General features: G+C 37.1%; 1 protein-coding gene across 2 annotated transcripts; it reads left to right on the forward strand.

Moving 5' to 3' along the window:
• Positions 1-7,262: 7,262 nt before the first annotated feature.
• Positions 7,263-10,964, forward strand: LOC113346826. Of its 2 annotated transcripts, none has more exons than XM_026590355.1 (4): positions 7,263-7,524; positions 7,674-9,085; positions 9,187-9,225; positions 10,587-10,964. In XM_026590355.1, exons 2-3 carry the CDS (start codon positions 8,065-8,067, stop codon positions 9,222-9,224), a joined length of 1,059 nt encoding a protein of 352 aa, XP_026446140.1. In that variant the 5' UTR covers positions 7,263-7,524; positions 7,674-8,064; the 3' UTR covers position 9,225; positions 10,587-10,964. The 2 variants fall into 2 exon arrangements, with proteins under 2 accessions (XP_026446140.1, XP_026446139.1); XM_026590354.1 differs by having other exon boundaries at positions 7,265-7,524; positions 10,582-10,964.
• The last annotated feature ends 1,625 nt before the right edge of the window (positions 10,965-12,589 follow it).

Below are 12,589 nucleotides of genomic sequence, written 5' to 3' on the forward strand. Positions count from 1 at the left end.
ACTATATTCTCCTAATGGATTTAGAACAGTAGCTCCGTATACAACAACCGTTGGCGTGTTGTATCCAATAACTACAAGTTTCCATGTCTCAAAGTCACGGGGTTTTAAAAAGGAACGATAACGATTTTACACCATAAGTAATTTGAGCCATCAAATGTTGGCGATACGTTTATCGAGATTGTACTCCTGTCCATATAGTCAGACTGCTTCAAACACAGACTTACTAGGTCTTAGCGTGTCTGCCTTCTCTGATACCAATTGAAAATATTGGGGGTACCAAAATACACCACCAACTTTTTCGTAGTCAATCCGTTTGGAAAAACTCAACACAACTCTGAGAGTTAAAACTCAATCAAGGAAAGTGTCAAGAGTTATATATCTCTTTCTACCTCTCTTGTTGTTAGAACGTTTACAGTTTTGAATCCGTGAAACTAACTACAAAAAGAATTTTTGGACGGTACCGAAGACTAATATCCAAGGATCAATCAAGTCTTATTCAACAAACAAGGTCAGGTGTATCAACTGTGATTGATCAACGCACAACCTATGATATTTCAATTATAAAGATAAACAATATAATGTGGAAAAAAAACACAGACACCAGAAATTTTGCAAACAAGGAAACCGCAACTGTAGAAAAACACCGGGACCTTGTCCAGATTGAACACCAAACTATATTAAGCCGCTACAGACACTAGCCTACTACCAGTTAACTTCGATCTGGAATGTAGTTGATCCCGAACTCAGTTTCCCACTGATTTAGGTACAGTCGCGCTTCTTACGCCTCTTGAATCCCAGCAGAACTCCGCACAATTGATTTCCTTAGAAGATATCACACCAACTAAGAGTTGCTTCAACTCAATTGAAGACTTTAAACCAAATCTTCCTCCCATAGATTAAGCCTATATAATTGATTTCCTGATTTACGATATGAACGGATGATCAGATCAAACGAAAGATCCAGACGATGGAAATTGATAGCAACTTGACAAAAGTCTGGTTATCCTCAAAATCCGTACTTATGCAATCCGAAGTGCAGCCCAGATTATTATTCACCTCACGAGTATAAAACTTGTGGAATCACAAAGTTTGAGACGAAGAGAACTTTGTGATTACTATATGAAAACGCGGGGGTATAACAACCACACCCAACTATTTCATTCGACAATATGTATGGACTGAACTCTAATATTGTAACACCCTGTGTTTTTAGCATGGCGAATGATCAAAGATGCGCCATGGCCTTAGATGAAGCTTCATCTAAAGTTTCTGTTGCGTGGTACGCGGTAGATTGGCTTAAGGCCAATACCACGCCAAATGGCGCATTATGTTTGGCATTTGACCAAGGGCCAATGTTGCATCATCATGATGCATTAGGCCAGTTGGGTATGTGGCCTTGAGATTGTAGCATAATCATTGCGCATTATGAAGACTATTGGCTTAGAACCAATATCGCACAATCATTGTTCATCAGGCTAGAACGGTCTGGCCTAGAGAATATTGCATAATCATTGTGCAATACGGCATAATGAGTGGTGCGTAATCATTGTGCATCAGGCCAGAGAGGGCTGGCCGAACGAATGTTGCGCAATCATTGCGAATGAACATTGAAGCAATCATGTCATTTTGGTCCCTAAAACATACTTGTAGAAATTTCATTAACACATTATAGGGAGGGGTACTTGGTTGAAGGGTGCATATGCGGACTATGCACCAAGTAAGCTTCATAGCTTAGCCGGAAGAGTAAAATGATGCCTAAGGATCAGTTAGTTGCGTAGCCTTTCTAATGGGGCATGTGATGCGAAGACATTACTATGCCATGCCGCAGATCCGATGATGCATAATCATTGTGCATCTTGGCGGAATGGCTTATACGGACCATGCCATTACCATTTTTGCTAGGCTACAGCCTTGCAAACGAGTTTGCTTAAGTTGCTGTCCCTTCGAGGATGAACTACGGTCTATGCTTGATCCCTTTAGAGTAGGGAAGGGTACGTAGGCAGCCACAATGAGTTGCAGCATTGCCGGTCCAGCACTTTGTCGCTCATATCATCTAATTGTGAGATGATTGCGACATTCTGTCCTCTCATATCATCTGGATCGGTAGCTCGACGCAAGAGATGATTATGGCCAAACTTGATGAGGCAAGTTGCATTCCATTCACTGGATGGTCATACTTCCTATCAAGGCGTTCGACATAGGCTAAAAACCCGAGTGTTGTAATTTAGCTCAAGAGAAGTCCATTTTGATGGGAAACGGCCCAAAGATCAAGACATGTTGATCAATAGATCCACATGGTCACCAGAATTTATCCAAATTCCATCGTTTAGGGCCTCAAAAAACCGTTTTAGGAAAGTTTTTGTTTTCTTAATAAACCCTTTGCGGATCAAGGGTGAATTGGAACGGTGTGGAAGCTAAATTGGCTGCATCATTCTCCACGAGCATGCTTGAAAAGGCGGATGAACGTGTATTTGCCTATCTTTGAGGCCCGGATCGTAGCTTCATCATGGCGCATCAGGGAGATTACGGCCTAGGGGCAACGCGCCAAAGGCGTAATTTGCCGGTCCGTCACAAATATAATTCTGAGAGCACCAAGTTACCGAGTCTCAATCAGGATATATATTAAAGAGCTTTATCTCTTTCTCAACTCAATCAGTGAATCAAACAGATAGAAATCCATGAACTTGATTGCTAAGAGAATAACTCGGATGGTACCAAAGACCAACGGTCGAGTGTTAATCAAGTCCTATCCAACAAACAAGGTTGGATTTACCAACTGTGATTGAACTACGCACAACCTGTGATATTTCAATTATATAACGAAAATATAATGCGGAAAAGAAATAACACAGAAACCAGAAATTTTGTTAACAAGGAAACCCCAAATGCAGAAAAATCCCGGGACCTAGTCCACACTTGAACATTACACTGTATTAAGCCGCTACAGACTCTAGCTTACTACAAGTTAACTGCAGACTAGAATGTAGTTGAGCCCTAACCAAGTCTCACACTGATTAAGGTACAATCGTGTTCCTTACGCCTATTGTATCTCGCAAGATTCTGCGCACTTGATTCCCTTAGATGATCTCACCCACAACTAAGAGTTGCTACGACCCAAAGTCGAAGACCTATAAACAAATATGTCTCCCATAAATAAGTCTATTCTGGTTGTTGTTTCCGTTTTAAGATAAAGATCAAGGTTTACAACAAACTCTACTAATAATACGGTCTTATACTCCCGAAGAGCAGCCTAGAAATATTTGTCAACTCATAATAACCTAACTGATTAACATAAGAAGTTATTGCGGAATCACAAGAGTCTGAGATGAAGAACTGTTGTGATTACTTTTTATATCTTACCTGTCGGTGGTAAATCTCGAGAAAATATTAGAGAAGATTAAACTCAATACTATAGAAAAAGTAAGATCAGAATACGCAACTTCAGAAAAATAGTTGGATCTGGCTTCACGAATCCCAAATGAAGTCTTCAAATCGTTAACCCTAATAATGGTTTTCAGGAGAACTGTAAACCTAGGTTAATGGAGAATCGACTCTATTTTGCAACTAGGACACAAGAGTGTCGGGATTATGTTTCCCAGATGCTAGAGTTTTCCCTTATTTAGTCTTTCAAATTAGGGTTGCTTACAATCAAAGCTAAGATAGCATAGTAACAAACCAGTTAATATTCACCGTTAGATGAACTCCTGATTTAAGATTCAAGCTAAGTTTTCTTAGAAAATAAGCATTCAATCTCCATTGTTAGATGGTATTAGCTTGATACACACAAATGAAATATACCTATATTTAGATATGGTTGAACCGTACCTAAAGGTCTATAACAAGTTGGCTCAATAACAATTAACCAAAGTTATCCACATGAACAGTTTTAGCTTATCCATATTCATCTAACACTTCTAGATCAAATATGATAATCAATCAATCATGATAGATAATCAAATGAATCTAAATGTGCTTTAATAGAGTTATTCAGATGTTCACTATCTCATAGAAATATCCATGAACAATTTGAAGCATATTCGGTTTAGTTTGCAATTATACAAAGCACTTATATAAGAACCAATTCATGAACATAATGCCACAGTTTGCAAAGTAAGTTCGCATACCTTAATTCATTAAAGTTCCATGGACTTTAGTTTGCAAACGAACCTGATTTCATGAGTATGAGTTGTCATACTTACCGATTTTATAACCTAACCAATGTGTTCGCTAACTGAATACACGAACCACAGTTCCGGACTTGCCTAGTCTTGCCGTTCGGAAACACTGTTCGCAAACCACAGTTCCGGACTTATCACAGGTAAACCCGTGCGCAAACACAATTCGCAAACAAGAGTTCCGGACCTGAACTAGTACTTCAGAGTTCGCATACTAGGTACGCATATTGTGTTGTATCCATACACTGGTAGTAGTTCTAAAACTCTCATTCAATCATTGAAACATCCTTAGAAGACAACAATAATAATCTTACACATACCACTATCTCCAAGTAATTTTTAAGCGATTAATTGATCAGTATGAAACTTCCCAAGTTAACATCAAATGATTGTCTCACACAAATCATATAAGATGTTCAAGGTAATTTTCACATGATCATCTTGACTTAAAATGTAGTTTCTAACAAATAAATTGTTTACCACTAAACTCGTCAAGTAGATGATGAAGCATTCTAAGCTTTAAACTTGTATTACGAGAAATATATAAACGAGATAAACTCGACTTGACATTTAAGATATATATTACACAAAGTCCATATAGCTATACGACTTAGTCTCATTAGTAGATATAATTGAATAGACTTCTTAGTGATAGATAAGTTTTAGTCTCCACATACTTTTTGTCGATGAAGTTCCTCCAAGCTCTTCAGTGGATATTCTTATTCAATTGGTGAACGCCGTGAAGTCTAAAGCTCAGCTGTACACTTCTATCCTAATCCGAGACATAGCTATAAGTAGACTAGAAATCAAGTATATACTTTTGATCAACTAAACTTGACTAACAAGCTTAAGATAGCAACGCTTGCGAGTTCAACCGAGCAGTGCTGTAACACTATTTATTTTGTTCAAGTGATAAATCAATAATCGAACAAGATCATGATACTTAAGTTATCAATATATAAGATAACTAGTCATGGCTTCACGAATTCCAGTGAAGTCTTTGATAGTCGCTAAAACCTAAAAAGGGTTTCTGGAGAGGACGACTCTAGATACAAATAGGACACACCAAAAAGTAGTGTCGGGATTCAAAGATCCCAGTTTCCAAGAGTACCTCTTCTATAGACTTCAAAGCCTAGGTTGCTTTAGGTTTAAGCTAAGATAGCTTTGGAACCAAGCAAACAATATCCACCATTAGATGAAAGCTTTGGATCTTATTCACATAAACAAGATATACACTCTGGTTAGGTAAATCGTATCCGAACCGTGTATAAAGACTATGTTCAACATGGTTAGCCGAAACTAGCCGGTTTGAACTTAAAAGCTTAACACTCATTTCCATGAACACAAAGACATTGATCTTGAGTCAAAATCATGTGATCAAATGAGTCTAGTGTTAATTAGAAAATTGATCAAATGCAAATTATCTCAGAGAAATAATTTAATCGCAATTGAATCATAATCGACATAGTTGGTAAATGCACAAAGTACAAATACTTAAGTAGTTTGCGCTGGGTCACAGCATGCAGACCGGTTTGCAAACTTATAAGCAATAACCGAGTTCCAGAGCTGACCAATCTTTTTCATTTCACGTGCCAATTTGCAAACTTAGGTGCAACTAAAAGTTCCGGAGTCGACAGAACTTTTTCAGCTCACGTACCGGTTTGCAAACTTAAGACCTCACCAGTTCCGGAGTTCACAGAACCTTTTCAGTTTGGGTATTAAACTGGTTCTAGAACATAGAACTGTATTGGCTCGCATACCGGTTTGAATACTTTAACCCGGTTCCCTTACCACAGTTCAAAAATGGTTTGTATATAAAAATACATACCTATACGGATCACGAAACAAACATATTTTCACATGATGTGCATACAAATATGCGTATCACACAAATCTAAATCGATATATAGCTACTCCGCTACGTGTACGAATACATGTAATACAACTTCACTCATATAACAGTTTTCCCAGTTTGTAAGACTGATAACACTGTCTTGTATTCCGAAAATAGTAGTTCTATATTTCTCTAAATCAATACGAAACATTCTTGAATAACATCAATGACACATATCACTGTTTCAGGCTATTTTTGAATGATAAACTTGAACCAAGAAATGATTCCGAACAATAAATGTTCTCCGCCGAATTTGATCAAGTATGAACCAATGTTCATTAAGCTTAGTAATTATTTTTCGAGAAATTCATAAACTAAATAATTAGTTCTTGACTCGAAATTCTTGTCAATGCAAGCTAGTCTAATTAGTTATGCGACAATCATCTCAAGGATAGAAAGTTGAGTATAACTTGAGAAATAGGTGGTTCAGTTTTCACTTACCTTTTGTTGACGAAGTTCTCCAAAAGCTTCGGTGGATCTTCGCCTTCAAACGGTAGAACGCAAATGATGACTAGCTCGTCTCTCTACTACCTCTATCCTAGACCGAGATTTAACTAATTGTAAACTAGAAATCAAGATATAGTTTTGACAAGTAAATTTGACAACAATCTTGATATCACAACACTTGTGAGTTCGATCGAGCAATGCTCCAACATATATTCATTTACACGCAGGATAGTTTGAATCTACCCACAAAATCTGATTAAGCCATGAAACTGTGCCGTATAAAGTTCACAAATATTTACACGGTAATTCAAAAGTCGTTTGAAAGGAATAACATTTTAAACGACAAACAATTTGCCTTGTGTTTTCTTTTTACTTATATACGACAAATCGTTTGCCTTTTTTCCTATATTTATTACAAACGGCAAATTATTAGCTGTATGGGGAAAACTTTCACTCACCCGTTCGGATGAAAGAAACACCGACTGAATTTTGGATAAAAAAGGGTTCCTTTGCCCATAATATAACCTAATTTCATCAAATTTGATCGACTCTTTTAATTTAAAGGAGACTCTCAACCCTTGCCCTCACAAGCCATCTAAAACAAACTTGAGAAGGAGAAGGTAGTTTTACAATTTTGTAGTAAGTAGGTAATCTGTGGGTAACAACAGGGTGGCACTATCGGAAATTTAACAAATAATAAAGGGTTTATGTAGATCCAAATATTATATTCGGATTAAAGAAAACGCATTTTTGGTACATCCCAATCTGGTGACTGGCGTGGTGGTATAGAATCCGAACCCTTCTTCATTAATTAATTCTGAAAATTCTGCTTTTAACACACAGAAATCACAAAGAAAAAAAAAATAAAACAAAACAAAAATAAAAGGTTTCTGATTCGTTTCATCGCACAACCAAATCATAATAATGTGAAAGCGAATTATACGACTAAAAAACCCTAATCATAATAATAATTTTCATCTAACAAATCTTGGACAAGACGATCAACAGGTACTTCATTCTATCCTTCTTCTTTTAACTGATATACGTCGTTCAATCAAAAGTTAGATTAAATTTTGTTTGTATATGAATTTTGTTCTGAATTTATATGATTCTATTGAATTCTGGTTGTTGTTTTCAATTCTACTTGTTTGTTACAGAGAAGAAATCTGAGGAATTTTGGTCTGATCTTATTTGATTGGTTCTTAGTTTCAAACCTGGAAATTGGATAAATTGAGTTTCAAATTGATAAGGTTTGGATTTAATTGACGAGATACATGGCTGAGATTTTGTTGTTTTAGTAGTTCTTCATTTTGGCATAAGAAAATTTGTTGCAAGTCTGTTGATGAAATTTCTTAAGGTTACGAAATTCGGATGAGTTCAGGTTTTATGTTAAGAATTTGGCCAGTTTTAGACATCATGTAAAAGATCTTTTCTTTAGGGTTAGCGAATTGTAGAAAGAAATTAGGCACAATTGAAAAAAAAAAAGGAATAAAAAGAGAGATTGAAAGAGAAGTAGAGAGAGAGAGAGAGAGAGAGAGAGAGAGAGAGATGGAAGAAGGTAACGTATGCAACTTCAATCACTTAGATGGCGATACTCGTTTGCCTCCACGAAAACGTCTATTAGCTGGATTGAAGAAACAAAATGGTGATTACGGTTCTCCCTCTTCATCACCTCCTCTTTCTTCGGTTCCGGATAGTATCAGCACACGCCTTAATGATTTTATGAACTCCAATTCCAAGAGTTCTGAATTTCTGTCTGATGAGGTTGTGGATGCATCAAGATCAGCTGCCCAAGCAGCGGCCAAAGCTGCAGCTGCAGCAAAAGCTAGGGCAGCAGAGAAAGCAGCAATTGCTGCTAAAGCAATTGCGGTTGCCAAGAGGGCTTTAGAAATAGCTGCTTCTATTTCTGAAAAAGCGAACCGAAGAGAGAGACTCTTGAGGAAAAACAAGCTAAAGAAACATGTTCCTGTTGAGATGTTGTACAAGAAACGCAGAATTGGGGAGAAAGCTGAAACTGATGAAGATTTGGCACGTAAATTGCATCGAGCTATAAATAGTTCACCTAGAATTTCAAAGAGTTCTGTAGCGACCGAGTCGAAAATTCACAATTATTATAAGCAGAATAAGAAACATCTCAATTTCAAGAAGTCTTGGATTCCTGATGGAAGTGAAGGAAATTCGAATCATGTAAGTGATAAGATTGCTGAAGCGGGTGATGTAGAAAGTGGAGACTCTGTGGAAGAGTCAGTAAATAAGGATAAAATAAACATGGAAGACTTGGAATGTACTAAACCTGAGAGTACAAAGAGGATAAGTGTTTCTGCTGCAACAGACGCAGAAATGAATTTATTGAAGGAGAAAAATTGGGAGCGCTTACCAGAGAAAATTGCTAGAAAGAGAGGACGGATTAGACAGAAAAAGTTGTCTTTAAGCCTATGTGCTAGTAGAGATCGTGAAAACCCTAAGGAAGAGCTCAAACTTAGAGGCGCTGCATCACTAGAAGAACCAACTGGTAGGTGTGTGGCAGAAAACATTCCAGTGTTTGCTGCGAGGTGTCTTTCCACTGAAGGTGAGCTCTAAACTGAGGTTACTATCAATATCAAAGCTCAATTAGTTTAAAGCATGCACATGTTTTTGCTGGGAGTAAAATCTTGCATTGTTTATGTTCAGGTTCCATTGTGGCCGGTGGAATTGAAGTCGATCAATGAGGTACACTTTATGCTTTAGTATTTCTACTTTTGAATTTGATATTGTTTATGTTACTTGTACTCTCTTATGTTAATGTAACCATATTGGTCTGAGCAGCATGTACCATGCAGTGCTTAATTTCTTGCATTTGCTTAATTGTTAGATGTTTGGTGGATTGTTTTTGAATTGTTTAGTATGTATGTGGAAATAGTGACAGTTTGTGATAAGAATTGATCCATTTTGAAACTGTATAAGATCTTAATTGCAAATTTAGAAATGAGCCAACAACTTCAAACCATTATCTATTCAGGCTTCTAGTTCAAATTTGTGGCACTCTACAAGCCTTTTCCGAGTAATCAAAAATCATGTGAAATACATCCCACCCCTGTCTACGCTCGTGAACATGTCTCTAAGATTACCCCGTAAGTTCAGCGGTGTCCTTTACAGAACCAAGAAGTTGGGTTGAAGTCGAAAGATAATAGCTTGTGTGGTTCAAGTTTGTCGGAGCATTGAGATTCGATTTTTTTAGGATTTATTGTTAGGTAGGATAAGGAAAAAAGTTTCTGAATATTGGGATTGTACTTGGGAGGCTGCTGTTGCGTGAGATTCCTATGTTTGACAAGCTCCACAAGATTAGAAAATTTGTTTGAGATTGTTTTAGGTAAAACTAGTGATAAATCGTATGTGTAAGTCTTTGTTGTGGCGTGTAATGAAAGAGGTGTATATTAAGATCTTGAGGTGCAGAAAGTAGATGTTCATTTTCCAAACACTCCCATGATTTGTAGTTGAAGAGTGGTAGCCAGGAAAAACTAATCTCCTTCGCATACCAGAGACATGCTGTCATTTCCTGCATACCAGAGTCGGGCTATCATTTCCTACTCGTTGACATGGCGTGCACTCTTTTGATCTCGAGCCAATACTATTTGAACAGTGATGCTCTCTCGCTGTTGAAGTTACAGTTTATAGTTTTCTCTATATCCTTCCACTGTACCCATTTATTTATGTTTTGTGAAATTTGGAGCAGTATGCAACTTTTTGGGTCTGTGGAGACAAAGGGGAACAATATAATATCCAAGGACGAGTCGCCTTCCATAAGAAAAAGATTGTCAGAATAGGTGCTAAAACAATGTAATATGGTGCTTGTGCATAATAAGATGCAGCAAGGCATTTATAGTTAATAATCTTAAGAAAGTTGGAAGAATGTTAGGACGGAAACACTTAGGAAAGATAGCAGTTAAAATTGGGGATTGTAGGGACCAGGAGCAGAAAGCCCCTGGAGCTTCGTGATTTTATTTTGATATTTGTTCATTTTACAGAGCTATATGAATTATAAGAAACATTGTTGGTGACTTGTTCTTCCTATCAACTCTGTGGCAGGTTAGATTCATCTGTTTACTCAACTCAAGTATACAAGTGGCTCTGCAAGTTTTTGTTCTTAGGTCAACTTACAACTTAAAGCGGTAATAGAGACTGCGAGAAGGCTACCAGAAGGATAGTTCTGGGAGGCATGCACATGAAGCAGCTGAGGATGTCGCTCATTTTGTGAATCACAAACCTTTGCTTTGATTTTTTTCTTTTTCCCTTTTGTTTTTGTTGTTTATGTTGCTGGATAGTAAGTCTGTTATGCTGCCTCTCCTTCTTACGATGATATAGTTACTTGTTAGAAAGATGAAACTTGGTCTTTGTTTAAATGTTGTATATTTGTTTGTAATCAGTATGGACGGAGTATATATAAAAACAAAAATTAGACATAATTCTTACATCCTTGTGCATAGAGAGTCACTGAAGATATAACTTGTCACTGCTCTCATGCATGTAATTTTGCCTCGAACTGTTCCAGATTAGTTCTTCATGACTGACTTATATCCACTTGTCAACTTGACACTGCATGTCATCCCATTACTTTGTCACCATTATTTATCTAATTCATGTTTAGATCAGGTACAGAACCGACATGGTTTCTGTCTGTATTTATGATCTCCAGTGTATTTTTCTTCCCTGTTTCAGTATTGCTTCATTTTATCGTCTGGTATGTATAATAACTTCTCTCGTGTTTCCTATTAGCAGATTCGGCTTGTACGAGAAGGAATAAAGATAGCTCGTACAGCACATTTCAAGTTATAAGATAAAAGCTCTTTTTCATATAAGATCCTTTTTAGTCTAAACATTCAGATTGGTAAGTGGGGGGTATCTGATAATTGCATTAGGAGGCCATAGGTATGCCTTTGTTCTACTATCGGCCATTCATCATATCCAGAGGGCAGTAGATATTTCAAATACTCCAAAAAAATCTGACTCATATTTTATCTACTGTCTGGTCCCCCTACATTGAATCACCATTAGGAATCGACACTGGTGGAAACTGGCATTACCTCATAATCACCTATTCTGGCATCAAAACACCTAATGAGTTAAACCTGTAATCATGGTCCCCAAATCCGAACTGTAAATTTCTCTGATCCAAGAACCTCCTGTTGGGAAGATATTAATATCTTCTCTTTCATTTCCTTCTGTTATGAAGTTAGTGGTCTGTTCTGAATAAGTTATTTGTTTACATCATTTTTAGTCTGAAAATTGATATCTACATCATACTGACACCTACCGTCCATGCGGTGACTTCTTGGATCGCTGATCGTTCATATTTTAGCTAGGGGGTGCCACTTATAGTTTGATCAATATCTCTTAAAATAAATGGGAAAACGCGACCCGTCCTGGATTATGGACTATTAAAATAAACTGATTCTTGTTACTTACTCGATGTTCTCGTTAATGGCAACTGCAAGATGAAACTTAGCTTATATAAAGACAATTCTCTTTATTGATGTTTAGAAAATCTCTCAAAACTAAACACAAGCTCTAATCTTGCTCATATGATCAACCACAACTTTGATGATCATATATATATAGAACTATGAATTCCTTTTCCTAGTCCTATTACCTTATTACATGTCTTTCCTTTTCTTAGAACTAGATGACTTCTATTTCCCTTAGGATTACATCAATTTCCTAATCTTGTCCTAACCAGCTTGTTAGTGACTTCTATGTTGAAGTTTAACCAACATTCTCCCCGTTAAGCTTCAACCTTACCCGTGACATATCTGGTACTCCAATCAATTGTCTCATTTCTTCAAACTTGATCCGAGCTAATGCCTTTGTCAATATATCTGCTTTCTGCTCGGTTCCTGGTATGTGTTCAACGTTGATGATCTCCTTCTCGATACATTCTCGTATGAAATGATACCTTTTGTGAATGTGTTTCGCCTTCCCATGAAACGCTGGATTTTTAGTGAGTGCAATTGCAGACTTATTATCAATCTTGATGAGAACTTTTTCAGGTTCTCTTCCTTTGATTTCACCCAACAGTTCTTGAAGCCATATTGATTGT

Source organism: Papaver somniferum, chromosome 2 (assembly GCF_003573695.1).
Source record: "Papaver somniferum cultivar HN1 chromosome 2, ASM357369v1, whole genome shotgun sequence".
NCBI classification, from domain to species: domain Eukaryota; kingdom Viridiplantae; phylum Streptophyta; class Magnoliopsida; order Ranunculales; family Papaveraceae; genus Papaver; species Papaver somniferum.